Source organism: Colossoma macropomum, unplaced genomic scaffold (genome assembly GCF_904425465.1).
Source record: "Colossoma macropomum unplaced genomic scaffold, Colossoma_macropomum, whole genome shotgun sequence".
Lineage (NCBI taxonomy): Eukaryota > Metazoa > Chordata > Actinopteri > Characiformes > Serrasalmidae > Colossoma > Colossoma macropomum.
The window spans coordinates 14,887,900-14,906,126 of NW_023494807.1; the positions used below are offsets into that span (position 1 = coordinate 14,887,900).

An 18,227-nucleotide genomic window follows, 5' to 3' on the forward strand; every position below is an offset into this window, starting at 1 on the left:
ATACCCAGTCATGTGTCTGACCTGTTGCCAATTACCACTAGGTGTTTTTTTAGCATTACACAACTTTACCAATCTTTTGTTGCTGTCCCAACTTTTTTGAAATGTGTTGCTGACATCAAATTCAAAATGGGCATGTATTTTTAAAAAAATAGCACCACTTTTCAGTTTCAACATTTGATATGTTGTCTTTGTACTGTTTTCAATTAAATATGCAGTTTGAATGATTAGCATTTCATTCTGTCACTTCACAGTAAGAAGGGCCTGGGTTCAATTCTCTGGTCAGGCGACCAGGATCTTCTCTGTGTAGAGTTTACATGGTCTCCCTGTGTCGTTTGGGTTTCCTCCGAGTGCTCCAGTTTCTTCCCACTGTCCAAAGACATGCGGTTAGCTGAATCGGAGATGCCAAATTGCCCATACGTGTTAGTGTGAATGTATAAGTCTGTGTCTCTGCCCTGTGTTGGACTGGCGACCAGTCCAGGTTGTTACCTGCCTTCTGCCCAGTGAGCATGTCAGGATTATGATATAAGTAGTTTGTGATTGTGAGAAAACAAATAATAATTAACTAGTTGTCACAGTAAAAGGAATAAAAATGTCAATCTATGGCCTAGGGCTTCCATAATAAAGAGAGAAAGAGAAAGAGAGGTAAGAAGAGAAAAGGATCGATACAGAAAGCATGGTAAGGAGAGAGAAAGAGGGAGAGAATGAGAGGAAGGAATAAAAGACGTGTGGTTGGTCAAAGAGAGGAATGCGAAAAATTGAAAAGGTGACCCAAATACTGTACTGTCCTCCTACAGGCTGTGTGTGAGTGTGTGTTTTGCGTAATGTCTCCATCTCCCACAAATCCTCCAAAAACAAACTTCATTCTTTCCTGAGTTCAAAAGCTGTTCATAACCTGATCAGAAAAAATGGGTCAGAATAGTGCACACGTACAGAGGCAGGTCCTTATCTGACCTGCTCAGACCCAATGGACCATGTATCTGAGTGCTCTGAGCACATCCCAGGTCATGTGACTGGGACTCTGTGAACAGTGACCTCACAATGGAGGTCACCGCAGAAACACTCCCACATGTTTTATTGAATAGACTGTGAGGCCCTAAACAGTCATTGTAATAGGAAGCTGAAATGAAGACGGAAAGTGTTAGGGTCAACATTGCTAAATAACAAATATGTTTTATAGTATCTGTGTAGATATACACATCAGATTGAGGCTAAATTTGATGGGTAAGGAAAGGTCTTATAATAAGATATCATTAAATAAGATATCAGTGTCATTAAATTTCAGACCGTTCTGGTTAAGTTTTTTGGTACTACAGCAGAGACTTTCAAACAGGACATCCAGATCGTTTCCCAGAAGTGTAGTGGCTGTTACTGCAGCAAATAGGAACAAAACTATTTTTTAATACTATTGATTTTGAAAGAAACTTTGGATGAGCAGGTGTCCACAAACCTTTGTCCATATAGTGTATATTTATTGTCACTGTGTACAATGTTAGGCACTGGCAACTCTTAGGTGAACCTTCATTCATTAATTAAAATTAAAATTTCAACCTTGACCAAAACGGCAATTTCTGTTGAAAAATCAATAATGTTATATTTCCATCTGGAATGGATTTGTGGAATGGATTTTGGCAGAGAAAGGACATTTAATAACTATTCCTCCTTTTTTGAATTATCAGTTATTTAGTTTTCTGTTTTATTTTGTACAACCTTTTGCATGAAAAAGTCAAACTATGCTTTATTTATGTTTTAGTGAGCCCTTTAGTTTAAAAACAGGGCATCAAACAATGCCATCAAATGCTTATATGATTTTTGCAAAAAATTTTACATATACTGTTTTTCATTGCAGTGGCTCAGTTGCTAATATGATGGATAACTGATAGATCAAGGTCAAGGTCTTTAACCTTGAAAATAGTGCAATTTTATTTGAAATGTCCATTTAATTTATTTACCTCAGTAACGTTGTTTTGATGTCAGTCGTCTGGCATGGTATTTATTGTTTTCAGGTGTGTGTGTGTGTGTGTGTGTGCGCGCGCCCCCACTACACTAAATGGCACTCAGTGTAACATTGATGAAAATAATTGCAGGTGAATGTCAAGCGTTGTTTTACCGACCCCCACCCCCATCTCTCTCTCTCTCTCTCTCTCTCTCTCTCTCTCTCTCTCTCTCTTTCTCTCTTTCTCTCTCTCTCGCTATCTTGCTCTCTCACTCTCTCTCCCCACCATAATAAGAAGGTCAAGAAGGAAAATACTTCACTAATGAGTCATTAATGTAAATGTGAGTGTTTTACAGTGGAGGTTAAGACGTAATGGCAGAGCAGATAGCAGGCCTGTATGGGCTTACATCTGTATTTGTGTCAGTGCTTTGAGTGGAAGTTAATAATTTAAGCAAACAGCACTGAAATCATCACATAAGTGGGGTGTGATAATGCTTTGGCTTTTCATGAGGTAAGACTAGATTAAAATCCTAGCAGATTCTACCCTGCTGAAAAAATAACATTAGAACCAACTATAGATTATAAACTTCTGTAATCTTTTTCAACAGTATTATTTTCTTCTTTTTATTTCATAATCACTTCAATTTGATTTAAAAATGTTTTAATTATGAATTCACACTGAATATCATAAGTCTTATATGAAATTATGAGGGGTAAAGTATATTTTGGTGAAAAATACAGTCAATCAGCCAATCACATTTGGTGTCTGAAGTTTGCTTCTTTCATTTTTGTACTGGAGCTACGAGGCTAATTTAGCTAACAAGTAATAGAAGCTAATACTCACAGATTAGCAGTGTGCAAACTGCATCGCTAAACCGTGATAGACAAACCTGCATAGACCAGCATGGCTCATTATCAGCAAAACCTGCATATGTTGTGTTTTGGATGCTGAGATGCTGATCAACCAGCATGGCCAGCTAAACCAGAACCAGACCAGCTTAGACCAGAAATGAAATGTTCGCTGACCTGTGCTGTTTTTTCAGCAGGGAATCACCACACATTTGCCTTAAACCATGTCAAGCTGTCTGTTTTTGTCAGTTTGACGCAGGTCCTTGAATTAGCTACGTAGTTAGCAAAATGCTAATTCGGTGGTGGTTATGGCTTCCTGGCAAAGATACCATAGTCTAAAGGAACTATATTTTTTGGCAGAATACTTGTTCATGTCGATTATCATTAATAATTACAAATTATTTTCTGAAAATTTGTGTATTCTATCATATTTTATGTTGGTCACTGTTTTATAAAAGCAATAAGCCACTTGAGGTCGTGCGTTACTGTGATTTTATCACAGGGAAGGGAGTTTTAGGCACTTTGCTTTGCCTTGTGCCTAAGAACACCCTTTCCTGTAATAAAATATACGATAGCATTCAAATATGGATAACTTGTATTACTCATATATGCCAACTTTGTTACATAATAAAAGGTTTTATGCATCTTGTTTGTTGCTATATAACTAAACTCTAAAAACATGCACATTGTAAGCTATGCAGTAAAATCATTCAAACATGAAATAAATTAAAATATTATTCCCTGATACATTTAAATAACTTATATTCTAAGATAAACAGACAACAGTAATTCTAATTGTACTGGAATATGTTCATCCATATATCAGGCATATATATATTATGCATTTAAGTATTCACCGAACTATCAGACATATATTTATGATCCATATATTGTGTTGATGTCCATTATTTGATACTTGCATGTGTGTACCCATGTAACAACATATTTTACAACCCTATTTCCAAAAATGTTGGGACACTGTGTACAATCTAAATAAAAATAGAATGCATTGTTATGTAAATTATGTAAATTCTATATTTAATTGAATATAGTGCAAAGACAACATATTAAATGTTGAAACTGAGAAATGTTATGTTTTTTTGAAAAATATATACCCATTTTGCATTTCATGCCAGCAACACATTCCAAAAACGTTGGGACAGGGGTATGTTTACCACTGTACTGCATCACCTCTTCTTTTAACAACACTCTGTAAGCATTTGGGAACTGAGGAGTCCATTTGCTGTATTTTTGAAAGCAAAGCTTTTTTCCATTCTTGCTTGAAAGAGAATTTCAGCTGTTCAACAGTTCGGGGTCTCCTTTATCGTATTTATCGTTTCATAATGCACCAAATGTTTATAGAGGGTGACAGGTCTGTACTGCAGGCAGGCCACTTTAGCATGTGGACTCTTTTACTACAGAGCCATGCCATTGTAATACATGCAGAATGTGGTTTTTCATTGTCTTGCTGAAATACGCAAGGCCTTTCCTGAAAATAACATCATCTGGATGGCAGCGTATTTTGCACCAAAACCTGAATATATCATTCAGCATTAATGGTGCCTTCACAGATGTGCAAGTCACTCACACCATATGCACTAATCCACCCCCATACCATCACGGATGCTGACTTTGAAACTGTGTGCTGATAACAAGCTGGGTGGTCTTTAGTAAGAAGGATGCAGTGTCCATGATTTCCAAAAAAAAATTTCAAATTTTAATTTGTCGGACCACAGGACACTTTTCCATTTCCCCTCAGTCAATTTTATATGAGCCCAGAGAAGGCGGTGGAGTTTCTGAATCCTGTTTATGTACAGTTTCTTCTTTGCATGGTAGAGTTTTAACTTGCATTTGTAGATGCAGCAAGAAAGGTGTTTACAGACAGTGGTTTTCAGAAGTGTTCCTGAACTCATGCAGTGATTTCCACTACAGGATCCTGTCTGTTTTTAATGCAGTGCCACCTGAGGGCCTGAAGATCATGGCCAGCCAGTATTGGTTTTCAGCCTTGTCCCTTGCATACAGAGATTTCTCTGGATTCTCTGAATCTTTTAATTATATTATGTACTGTAGATGATGAAATCCCCAAGTTCTTAGCTATTCTACATTGAGAAACGTTCTTGAATATTCTTGAATTTGCCCAAGCAGTCTTTCACAGAGTCGTAAACACCTCCATATCTGTACTACTGAACGGCTTAGCCTCTCTACGATGTTCTTTTTATACCCAATCATGTTACTGACCTGTTGCCAATTAACCACCAGGTGTTTTTTATTAGCATTACACAACTTCACCAGTCTTTTGTTGCCCCTGTTCCAACTTTTTTGAAACATTTTGCTGGCATCAAATTCAAAAAGGGCATATATTTTTTAAAAAAACATAAAATTTCTCAGTTTCAACATTTGATGTGTTGTCTTTGTACTTTTAATAAAATACAGGGTTTGAAGATTTGCTCATCATTGCATTTTGTTTTTATTTACATTCTGTACAGCGTCCTAACTTTTTTGGAAATGGGGTTGTAATACATATGTCTCACCCTTTATGATATATGTCCAGAAATGGCCAAAAATCTGATTTCTATGTTGAATATGATATATTTCTGAGTGAAACACAGTGTAAGAGAGGGTCTCTGAAGTAGATGAGTGCTTTCAATTGATAGGTAGGGCAGTGAAACATGATAAGATTATAGGTAATATTATTTTTCCCCGTCTGCTGTTGCTCGATGATGTAATCGAAAGTGTCAAAAAAGACATTTTAGAAGCAGGCAAATGGTATCATGAATCATGCAAAAGTTTGTCCCGTCCTGATGCATTTTTGCATATTTGTCACATTTTTTTCAGATCCTTAAAAAAAATGTATGCAAGACAAAGACAATCTGAGTAAACCTGAATAAAAAAAAACATGTTTCTGACTTGGACCCTGTTGAGGTACTGTGCTAGGTCTTTAAACAAGCAGTTCATGCTCAAAAGCCCTCCAGTGTGGCCGAATTAAAGCAATTTTGCAAAGGATAGTGGCCCAAAATTCCTCCATAATGATGTGAAAGACTGAACTCCAGTTATTACAAGTGTTTGGTTGCAAGTGTTGCTGCAAAAGGTGGTACAACCAGTTATTACATTTAGTGTTTAGTGTTAGTGAGCAAATACTTTGTCACAGCGCTGTATGACCAGGGACATGAACTAACATGGTAAACAAGGGCAGTTTAGATTTCACGTAGACTTTAGGATTAGGGATGGTTCTGGGGTTGAGGTCAGGCATTGATTGTTTTTTATGCAATCCCATATGCACTGTTTGAATAAACACACTCTCTCTCTCTCTCTCTCTCTCGCTCTCTCGCTCGCTCTGCGTGTTATGTTTACTCATGCATGTAGGATGTGTTGTAGACCGCAGCTCGTGTTTGCAGGCTGTTTCCCTGATGTTTCCTCTTCACTAGGCCAACGAAGCAGCACACTCAGCCATCAGCAACACACTCCTGCCCTAAAATGCGCTGCAGTTCATCACAAGTTGTGTATTGTCCTAATAGTGTTTCACAGTTCTGATTCTGGAGTGCTCCGGCACATTTTGGCTTTTTCCCCTGCTGATTCAACTAATGAAGGGCTTATTAATTAGCTGTTGAGTTCAATCAAATGTGTTAAAAGCTTGGAAAGCCTGCAATGCTGTAACTTGAGGACTATAGTTTGACACCTCTGTGTAAGTGTTGGGTTTGCACGGGTGACTTTGCTGTGTTGAGGGTGCTTTGGGACCAGGACACAGAAATGCTGTGCAAAGAAAATGTAAATGGATGACAGTTTGGAATGTGTTGCAGAAATCAAAAGTGAACCAAATACACTTTTTTAACATGATTAAAATACCTTGAAGAGGTAAGTATGAGCATATACAGTGAGAGTATTTAGACACTTGTTTTTGTTGTTTAATAAACTTCCAGTATATACATCCACTATATCTATCTTAAAATTCAAGCACATGATGTCTTGACTTGGTACTTATAAATCAGAACAAAAAAGTATGAACTCATATGCATAATGGTGAAGGTGAAGGAGTTTCCTACAGTTCTGAAATTTAACATTATTAAACAACACTTGAATAGAAAAAGCTCTGTCAATAATTCAGTTTGTTATGACAGAAAGAATGAAGGGTTGTGCATATGATCTCAAGAACGCCTGACCCACAGTGAAGTATGGTGGTGGGAGCATCATGATATGGGGCAGCTCCTCTGCAAACAGCAATGGAGCATTTAATGTTATCAAAGGACACATGAATGGAGTAATGCAACGGGACACATTAAAGGAGAGTTTAATAGACAAGTTCACCCAAGAGCCATGGCTTAGCCAGTCCCCTTATTTGAATCCCATGGAAAATGTATGGAGGATTAAAATTGTAATTGAAATTGAGAAGTGGGACCCTTGGGGAACCTTGGAGAATTAAAGAAGGGTTGCAAAAAGAAGAATGGGCCAAAATTGAACCACAATGCTCCAAAAAGCCAGTTACCGTAAATGTCTCAATAATGTTACTACTACAAAGTATTAATGTTATCACTTTTCCTGTTAATACTTTTTTGTTCATATTTATGCACAGAAAGTGTATTAAATAACAAAAACAGTGTCAGAATACTGTATACTGTACTTTCTTTGAAGCCGTCTTAAAGGCCATTCTGTTACTGTATTAGCTTAAATAACTCCTTTGAGCAATGAGGGATCGAGTCAACACAAAAGGTAGACTTCAGGAGCGGAACTTGCCCAGAATCTATTGTGATCTAATACAGCATTCATTTCTCTCTACTGAAAAAGTCTCTGTGAAACTGCTACAAGGTAAACTATGCTAATATGTCTGTCACAAGTTTCAAGTAAAACATGAAATGCTCACCTTAATCAGTGCAGCGGATACATTCTGGTGCCTATATGCTACTGCACTGTTTAAGGTGGAATAAAAATTCAAATGATAAGCTAACTTTAGCCTTGTCAGAAAGTGTTCTTGTGAATCACTGTTAGCTTAGCGCTAACAAACTACTAGAATCCTATACGAACGCTTGCAGAAGTTAGCATGATTGTTGAGGTAGTTTTTTTTCTTTATTTTTCTACCAAGTTTTTACGTTTATGGCCCAAATTAAAGACCTAGCTCTAACAGTCACTGTTACCTCTGATATTGGCATATGATAAAAAGCTAAGGTAGCCATTTAGCCACAATCCGTGTTAATATAAAGCTACTTGGTGCAGCATTATATGCTGAGGAGGACTCGTCTTCTATACAAGGTCTTTAGTAAACGACAGTAGTAGCAATGAAGAAGATGGCACGTGTGGGAGTGCATTATTATTTATGTTCTTACAGAATTTTTCAATTACAAAAACAAGAAAAACTGTCACTCCCTACACTGCAGTTGTGTCACTTATTGTTCAGGTTAGGCAGAAGTTGCAAATGTTTTCATGCTTTTGCAGTGAGTAACGTATAATAAAAAATAATATTAACCAAAAATAAAATAACCCACAAATACCATTTTTGTCCTACCCCTGCCAACATCCCCAACTATCATCGAGCGGAAATTCTCACTTAGCTCAGAGACTCTCACTGGTACTACCTTTAACTCAGAAATATGTCATGGTATGAGGGAAAGTGTGTTATGATTTCTGATTCACGTCGACTTTAAGGCTCTGTTAACATGCCCACAGATGTGTGAGGAGTTGGAATGGGATAACGTGTAAATCTGAATTGTTTTGTGAATCCGAGCAACTTTCAAAATCTAACAGAAAAGTACTGTAGCGTGCATAAATTGCAAAACCTTTACATTTATGCATACCAGTATACCACACTGCTCTATGCTACAGTACTTTAGCAAGCGCAGTCATTGGTAATGTTGAGTTTTTTTGGTGGGAACTTTTGGACAGTTTTGCCGACCCCAGGTCTGGTCTGCAATGGGTCGGGTAGGTTTGTAATGTATTGGGATGCATCTTGGTTCAACCCAAGATTTAAGGCTAAGATTTGACCTAAAACTCAATACAGAATATGCTGTACAGTTTACAAGTATGTTGGACTTTCTACTGGAACCTAGTTTTCTGCCACCTGACGTTTTTCTGTCTTTTACCAGATGCTGAGAACTGCTCTATTTCTCTCTCTGCTTTTCTCCTGTTTTTGTTCTTTCTCCCACTTACACCTTACACACAGACACTCTTGTCTCTTCTCACCTAGAGGTGTGAGTTATCAGTCCTTCAAGCCAGATGATTCATGGCATGCAGTCGCACGTGAGACACACACACACAGTTCTCCCGCGAAGCTGACTGTACAGTATTCGGTTGAGTACTCGGTCTGTGCTGCTGAATGTATTTTTGAGGAAATGTGTCCCATTCTGCTAATGGTTAATGGATTATACGCCTCTGCTGGATAATAGTAATGGTCATAATATGACGTTAATAGATTTTTTTGCATGTCCGTTATGTTCAGGTTTCCACAATCACGTTGTGGAGAAGTTGTACTGCTACTTTCTTTTTCTCTACTTCCAGTCATAGAGTGCTTTAGGATTCTTAAAAGTATGTTGTTGTTAAGGGCCTGCTTTTGTGAATCATGCTTGTTTTTTTTTAGTTAAACTGCATATAATGCAAATAGATTTTCAACCTACCCAGATTTTAAGCAGCAAAATAAGGCCTAATGTGAAGAAAATAACCAATAACAAACAGAGATAACAAAGTCATCTCCTAGACAAATAATGACCATACTGGAATCTTTTCAGAACTAGCAAATCCAATATGATGTTGCTCCTGTTATCAGTTTGTTACGAGAAATAAAAAAATTCTAAAAGAATCAATACTTAACAAAAAAGACAGCAAAAAATGTAATAATATTGGATAGTTAGCACAAAACAATAAAAACAATAGAAGAAAAAGAAAGAAAAAAATGGAATACAGGAAAAAATAAAACAAATAATAAGAAGAAGAAGCAGCAGCAGCAGAAGACGTGGTGAAACAAATGTTTATCGAGCCAAATAGTAGCTTCTCAACAGTAGCACACAGCTACGAAAATATTAAATAGTTCTAGCCCTAAACACAATTTATCATTCATAAAATTCTCGTTTTCCCGAGAATGACTGTAATGGCTGTAATGACATCATGTGCACTATAGAGGTGGGAAAAGTAATATTAACAAGTAATTTAACGCCTCTTGTTGCACATTCTGATATCAGGAAGCACGGCGCACCCAGTGGTGAACAAAAATGACGTCCGATCTGACTGTTCAAACTGAGTGGCGTGACCAAAGATTCAATTTGAATTTGTATTGTGACTTGAATCTTGACTGGAAAAAGTTGGACTTCATGTGGCTTTTTGCCATTTAAGCTGCAGGAAAACTTTCCTGTTCAAATCAAATATGCAAAAAATTGAATGGTAATGCTCTGCTGGTTGGATTTACTAACCTAAATCCAAAGTACTTTGGATACAAAGTAGTTGTCATGTGAATGATGATGATGTTGGTCTACTTTTTTAAATGAATAAGTTTATTGTATTTCTACCAGCCTGGTGACAGAGATGTTTTTTTTCTTTCTTTATTTGCAGATCAGTCGAGTCCTGAAGCCGGGGGGTCGCTTCGTGTCGGTGACCTTCGCCCAACCACATTTCCGCAAGAGACTGTACGCTCGCACCGAGTACAGGTGGTCCATCAACCACTATCACTACGGAGACAGCTTCCACTACTTCCTGTATGTCCTCACTAAAGGTGAGGAGCTCAGCCCAGAGGACACTGCACTGGAAAGGAGGCTGCGCACAGAAGCTGAGGCTCCGCCCACTGTGCTGACCTTTGAAGAAGTGGAAAATGAGGACTTCCTTAATAACATTGCTCTATGAAGTCAAGCCCCACAGCTGTCAAAGTAATTTAAAATAAATATTTTTAACATGTTTTAACAGTTAATTTATTGTGATCGTTTTGTATGGAACATCACGAGGGTTGTGCCTGTACTTGATCATGAAATTCTCAGGTCTCACTGTGATTTTACATTTGTACAGATACAGTGAACTAGGCCATATAAGGGTATCTAGGTCATTAAGGATTAAGATTCGAGTTATTGTAAGTTTGGGGTCAGGCCATCAAATTGTAACCGCACATGTAGGGGAGCGCGGTGAACAACTTAACGCGGGGCACAAATTAATACAGCCTCTGTACTGCAGGGTTAGTTGTCACACGGTGTTACAACTAAGCTGCCTTTAACACAAAGACAAATAAAGTAAATTTTGTCTTGTTGTTCCATACATTTACACAGATTTTAGAACAGTGTGCCATATTTTACTGATGTGTGATGTTTTTATTTGCTCCTTATATGTCCTAAATAAATTTGTAAAAAATAAATTTGTAATTGTTTGACAGTTTCATGTCAGTTTATATATACAATTTGATGTCTGTGTGTGTGTGTGTGTGTGTGTGTGTCATCGATTGAGCTGTCTGACTGTCTTATAGATAGATATACGATGCAGATATATAAAATATATAATGCAGTATGGCTATAAAATATAACACAGAATTATATTGAATGAACTTTGTTTGCACTAATTCATCAGACTTTTCTAGCAAGTGTTACAACTAACCAACTGTGTGTTACAATTAACCCATGGGCTAAATTGTAGCATTGCTCTTCCTGTCATTTTCGGTGGAATTGTACATGAACGTTAGGTGCTAGGAACAAAGTTCAAGTGTTCGTTTGTAGCAGAGATGTATGTGTTGCTTATATAAAAATATGATTGTTCCAGCTTAAATATTTTTTATAGGTATTCAACAAAACCCAAAGTGTGTTAGGTTGTGCCCTGGTCTCCTAGGCTACAGACTTGAGCATTTTGATCACAGTGTTAACTATCTAGATGACAATATCGAAAAGTTTAGCCTACCTCCTGATTCAATCTGGTAATTGTATATGTATATGTATATTGAGGGCTGGCCACTCTGTGGGGTCACTTTTCCACACTGATTTTGGGAATGAAAAGGGACACTGAGGGAGTCCAATCAGATTTAGCATCTCTATGTATCTGGCCCTTTCTTTGGGTGGAAGGGTACTGTTTATATAAAGAGGTTTTTGTAACTTTCTGTAAGTAATTGACTGAGTATGGCCGAGTTGTTTCATATCAACTGTTGCTAGGTCAAAAAGAGCAAGATTTATATTCAGCCTAGTGATAAATTCTACCACAGTTAAAGTGAACTCCATTTACATTCTCAGAAGACACATCTTTCACCAGATTCTCTCTTTGAATACTATATTAACGGAATTACACACTTCCACCAGAGAGGTCTCCAAGTCCCCAAATCTTACATAGTGTAGCTTTAAATGTAACTACTATGCGATTAGTTGTACATGGAGGTAGCATAATATAATTTTACCACAGGACTTCCACAATGTTTATGACAGATTCACATGGAATTAGAAATCTCAGTATAAATCACAAAGATGGGAGTGACTGCTTGATTTATTGCCATCACACCAAAAAAACATATATACACAATACATTCAGACGCTCACAAGTAGACAATGTGTCAAAACAATTTTACCAAGTCAAATAATTCTAATTCTGTTGGCAGATAATTTTGCTTTGTTCAAGAAATAATGCTTTAAACAAGCAAAATTATCTGCCAATAAAATGAGTTTCACTAGATAAAATCCATTAAGCATCTAAAAATAATTTTATTAATCTTTAACATTCTTATGACAATCACATAATGCAAAATATTAGATATACTGACTAGAGTTACGATTATTTCACTTGCAAGGATATTTTTTGGCAGTGTACAGTTTCTAATTAGGTTTGAGTGAGACTTTTGCCAAAGTTCTGTAAATCCTGTTCAACCTAAAAACAGTTGCAATGAAGGAGTGTATAAATGATTAAAGCATGGATAGGTCAGTGTTTGGGTGATGTTGGCAAGTATTCTGAATGCTCTACAATAGATTGTAAGCAGTGGAGGATGTGGTTTTAAATAAATAGAGGAAACAAGTGACAATAAAATCTTTTATCTATTCAATGTCCCTCTCTTTCTCTCAGTTTCTCCATATCTCTCTCTCACCTGGCTTACTTCTCTTTGTGCAGTGCTGTTGGTATGAAAAAGAAATTGACCTCCTTTGACATCTTTACATTCATCCAGAGACGACCTTTCATAAATACGCTGTATGGCCAAAAACAACCTGCAAAAAGTGCTTTTTTTTTCCAGGCAGGTGTGTGTACACGCTCTCTCCTAGGTGAGGTTTTTAATATTATATTGGCCACCATGACTTGTCGGCAGTCATTAATAAACCAGAAATCATTTATTTTTAATTTTACTCTGAAATGTAATTACTGGCTATTTTTAAAGGCTGGAGAAAGGTGCCTGTGCTTCAAGACTGACTTCCTGTATAGACGTACTGCAGATGGGAGCAGGGTTATGGTCAAAGTACTATTATAACAGAGTGGAAACTCATCTTCAAACCTGGACAGATCATCATTTAAATAGTTGTGTAATAAAATATTGTGTTATTTACAATACATTATTATGTAACTGTACCAAAATTAGACAAATACAGAAGCACTGTTGAATTAGTTACCTTGTTAGACTCTTTAGCATTTTATTGCACACGTTTTATGTTTTTATTGAATAACCATTGACCCCTTTTTGTAATTTTGTTGTGAAGTCATCATTTTTGCATCTTTTTTTCTCTTTATTTAAGGCAATATATATATATATATATATATATATATATATATCAAAACCAATTGGAGAAAAGGAGAAAGAAAAAACATACTTTACTTTTAATGTAAGTCAGTGAAACCAGACTTTTTTTCCCATTTCTTTTGGTCCATTCATCATGAAATTTACATGCAATGTGAAGGGCAACAGGCATTTTCTAATTATGTCGAAAACTGAAAAATGACGAGAATGGAGATACGAGACTTTGTTCTGACCAGCAGCGATATATATATATTTATATAGTCATTTTCAATGTGAAAAGTTTTTAGGTGGACAGCTACACAGCTGCACCTTACTTGTTTTACTAGATCATATGTTCCCAATCCTGGTCCTGGAGTAAAGGAGACTGGGGACAGCTGCAACATGGAACAATTGCAACCAATCTTATTCCTCCAATTAGAAACATGCTAGAGCGATGACAATCATACATGTTCAGTTAGACCCTCCCTGCCAGGAAGAAAGAAGACACTTTCAACATCTGCTTTTGCTGCATTTAGTGAAAAACAACTTTTGGAGATATGAATTTTTTTTTCATGAGTTGTATTTTCATCATACTGTCCTAAACGTTGGTATGAATGAACCAAAACTTACTTAGTTTGAAGCATTGTTTTGTTGACTTCTAAGTGACATGGTTAGCATGTGTCAGAGTCAGTGTGTCTAGCTAGCACATGATGTTCTGTCATGGGTGGTAGGATGGGAGCAGTTACAAATTGTTGTGACTGACCCCAGACATATCAAAACAGACCACATAATAGTATTTTTCAACATTTTTTTCGACATAGGCACAATCTATCTATTTTATTGCTTATGATGAACAGAACGGGCAAATATATTATAAGACCATGAGAGGCTAATGCAGGGACAGGGGCACAGCTAGAACTTTTGGGCCAGGTAAGACCCAGAGATTTTATTGTGGCAGCACTGTGGGAAAACAAACAGTATTAGTGTATTAACGTGAAATTTCATATGAACAGACCATAGAAGTTACTAATTTAGGTTGCATTCACTACAGGTTATGCATGAGTGTAATAACTGCAAAGCTAGCCTGACAGCATTGTATACCCTTAACCTACAATACACGCACATATTGAAGTGTAAAAAGAAATGAATTAGCATGATAAATGTCTATAGCTGACTAATTTTTGATATTTAACTCATCTTTCCATTGAACAGCCTACTTCAAAATGTAGCTCACAAAACAGCACTTCTGAAGGGACCCAGTGGCCATTCACTCACCTGTTTGCTGAGTAAATTAGTGAGTAAATGCCTTTCACAGCAAGCTATGCTAATTATTAAATGCAGCAGCATCAGACTCTTAGAACTGATTAAGATGAGGGCAGATTTTTACCTGATTTTTTACCTACTGATGCTTTAATAATAATGGCTGACTGATGATAGCTGACTGTCTCACTTTCCACAACTAGGGTAGCCATGCATCATTCCAGGGTGTCGCTCTTGAAATCTAGTAAGGCATTGATTCAAGAATTATTCAAGGCAAGTACAATGAATTACCAGTTAAAAACTTTTGCAGGACTTTTCTGTTATATGAAAATAGCACTGAAGAATGTGGCAGCAAAAAACTGCTGTCAACTTGCCTATTAATATTTTATCTGATCTGGGCTTTCCAGAAGTCCATGATGCATGATGGTTGGTTATACTGCTTACAGGCCTTTTCATCCTTCCCTGAAGCAGCGGCCAACTGTGACGCTGTATCAGGTGCGGATTGGGTGACCAGCAGGTATCAGGTGTCAGCCTCTTCTATTGGCTCCTCTTCTAACTCACGTCTCTGCTTTGGTGGCTTGAATCATTGGGTGGGATGGCCTGTGGTGTCCAATTCACTCAAGAAATGTGATACAAGGGACTCAAGGACAATAATACTGAATATTCTAACACCGTGGTGTCCCTTCTATTGTTACACTACCACCCCTCCCCCTCACCCTAATTCAGATGTTTTCCCTGCTCACTGCTCCTGGTTAAGTTGATGAAGGGTTTGATAATTAGCTGAAGAGATATATCAGGAGTGTTCAGTAAACTGTTCAGGTTAGTGCTCCACTAGTCAGCTTGGGAGCATGTCTACATAACAGGGGTAGTGTGGAGTGGTCCTGGGGGCCAGTGTCCAGCAGAGGTGATTTTCTTACGCTTAATGTACCAACTAAACCTCGCATTAACTATGGTGTTGAATCAGGTATTTCTTAAGAATGTATATGTTAAGCTTATGTGGTCCATATTAGCTCTACGCACTATGAATGGAAATTCACCACAGAAAGCCCTGGTCTATGAAGGAGGTTACGCTGTATCTGGACAATTGGCCCATCAGTTCATGAGATCAGGGATTAAAACTATGTATAAAACTGGCTAATAATGAGTGATGCCAGCTAGCACGCTAACATGGTTGGAAGTAAAAACAGTGAAAGTATTGCCACTTACTTGTGGTTACTTACAGGTAACCTTAGCACGAAGTCATGCTAAGTCACAGTGTATGCTTTTATTGTTAGCTGTGTTAGCATTGTTATGCTAAATCTTCTTGTATTGTTCACACTCATGTTTCAGGCAGGCCCCGTTTCAGTGTTTTTAGGCTAACTGTGTTAGCTAAAGGTATACCTTACAACCTTCCTGGAGTGATGACTTTTAGGATCAGCTTTTGACTTTCTTATGTGGACAAGGGGGCCAAAATCAGTTCTGTTTCTATGACTCACTTGATAAATATGGATCCAGGACTATGGATTGTCCTTCTGTACTGCAAGAGACAGACAGAGATTCCTGGAGTGGGCAGGCCAGATTTTTTTTACAGACAGAAACAGAATTTAGTGGATGAGTCATATGTGATGGATCTCTCTCATTTATCTCTTTTGTTATGTAAGACTTGCCAGCAGGGAAAGCATGTGTGACTGAGAGATAGCAAGAGTAGAACTGTGTGTGTTGGTCGATGGCATTAGTCGTGGTGCTCTGGATGGAGGTCAGGCAGAAGTGTTTCAGTACAGATTCTTGTTTACTATTAGAAACTGCCCTTTACACACAGATGCCCAAAGCCACCAACTTATTCTTTCAACCTACTGTTCATTGTGCCTCTGAACTCTAATTTCACGTTTCCTGTTTTCCTTATTTTTTGCATATATTTTATAATGTGAATTGATTTTGCCTAAATATGTGCTAAGTAGGATTAAGACTTTTTTGTCATCATCATGTAATTTTTGCTGATGATTAAATGTAGTTATGTTATAACTTAAGTTTGGGAGGAGGAACATGCCTGAAACACCTCCTTCTTTCAATCTAACACCCAATAGATTCACATCCTCACCTTCCGTTCCCGTGACGAAGCGTTCGCTATCCCCACCGCCACCCCATCTTCTTCCAGTTCCCCAGTACTACATCAGTCCTGCTACAGCTATGAGGGGGTCTGGCCTTCTAATTACGGGCTGAAGCTGCCCAGAACTCCAGCTCAAGTTCTCAGAGTTCTCCCCCTCTCTCAATCAGTCTTCCCTTATATTACCACCATGTTGAAGGCATGGGCTGAACTCACAAATCTCCATAAAAATAATTGTGTTAAACATTCTAAGTGACTATGGAAGTACAAGACTAAGGTGGCTAAATTAGCTGATTAGCTATTTTGCTTCCTACTTGTCTATACTTAGTAGCTCCTAACTTAGGGTGACCAGACATCCCTGTTTTTGGTGGCCTGTCCCTGGCTGGAGCTGTCCTCAGAAAATTCCCTATTTTTAACTGTGAAAAACCACACCAGAAAATACTTAAAACCTGGCAGCAGAGCAGAGCAAGTTATTATCTTTGAATATAAAGGGTTTTTTTTTAATAATTAAATACAATAGTAGTTCAGCAGTAGTTGCATGACTCTTTGTGTATACAGATTGCCTGTCATGGCTATCTGTATACCATGGATTTTTATTTTATTTTGAAAAAAAAAAAATACTAAAAAAATAAACAGATAAAATTGAATATACAGCCATACATGACTAAGATGCCGTCATTAAAAGGCTGTATTACAGTTGGCAACATTTTAGATGTTCAGTGTTGAAATTGCCTCAAATTAGCTGAAAAATGCATACTTGTTTAGGACTCAAAGATTAAGACTTGGGACTCGACTTGAGACTTGCCAGTAAGAACTTGGGTCGAGTCTTGAGACTTATTTGTTACTTGCAACTTAGTCGCTTATTCCCACCTCTGCAGTCCAAAGGATGAAAATGCACCCATTTCACCTTCTGTTTCCACAACTGTGGAAAATTACCATGGTCAACTTAAATAATTGCAATCAGCTCAAGTAATGAAGCATGTAATAATAGTGACTACACAATACATCAACCACAACTACAGTCATATGCAAAAGTTTGAACATTCCTAGTTAAATAATGTTTTCTTAATTAATTTAACATATTGGAAAAATAAAAAATATAAATATGAAATCTACAGGCCCCATTTTATGTTTTTTCCAATATGTTAAATTTAGCAAATGAACAGTAAGGATGCATTAAAATGTGCAGATATGTGTTCTCTGTAGAGGATGTGTACTTATTTTCACAAACGTAAGTTGACCAAAGGGCCCAAACTTTTGCTACAACTGTAAGCTAAAGCTGAACATTACCTGCATTACATTTATTTACTTTAGTCCGTATAATCATGGCCAAGCATGCAGCTTGGAACAAAGCAGGATAAGCTTTAGTAGGCAGGCAATGGTCAAAAACAGACGAACACCAGAGGACAAAACAGACGGAGAGTCAGGTTACACAAACAAGGTCAGAACAGATCAAGGCTACACTACAAACG

At 37.4% G+C, this 18,227-nt stretch overlaps 1 protein-coding gene across 1 annotated transcript in view; it reads left to right on the forward strand.

Moving 5' to 3' along the window:
• Positions 1-11,031, forward strand: part of ece2a (endothelin converting enzyme 2a) — a 148,103-nt gene extending 137,072 nt beyond the window's left edge. The window contains exon 3 of the mRNA XM_036556737.1: positions 10,310-11,031. Within this exon, the coding sequence (XP_036412630.1) occupies positions 10,310-10,597 (288 nt within the window). The 3' untranslated portion in view covers positions 10,598-11,031. The remainder of the gene's footprint in view (positions 1-10,309) is intronic.
• The last annotated feature ends 7,196 nt before the right edge of the window (positions 11,032-18,227 follow it).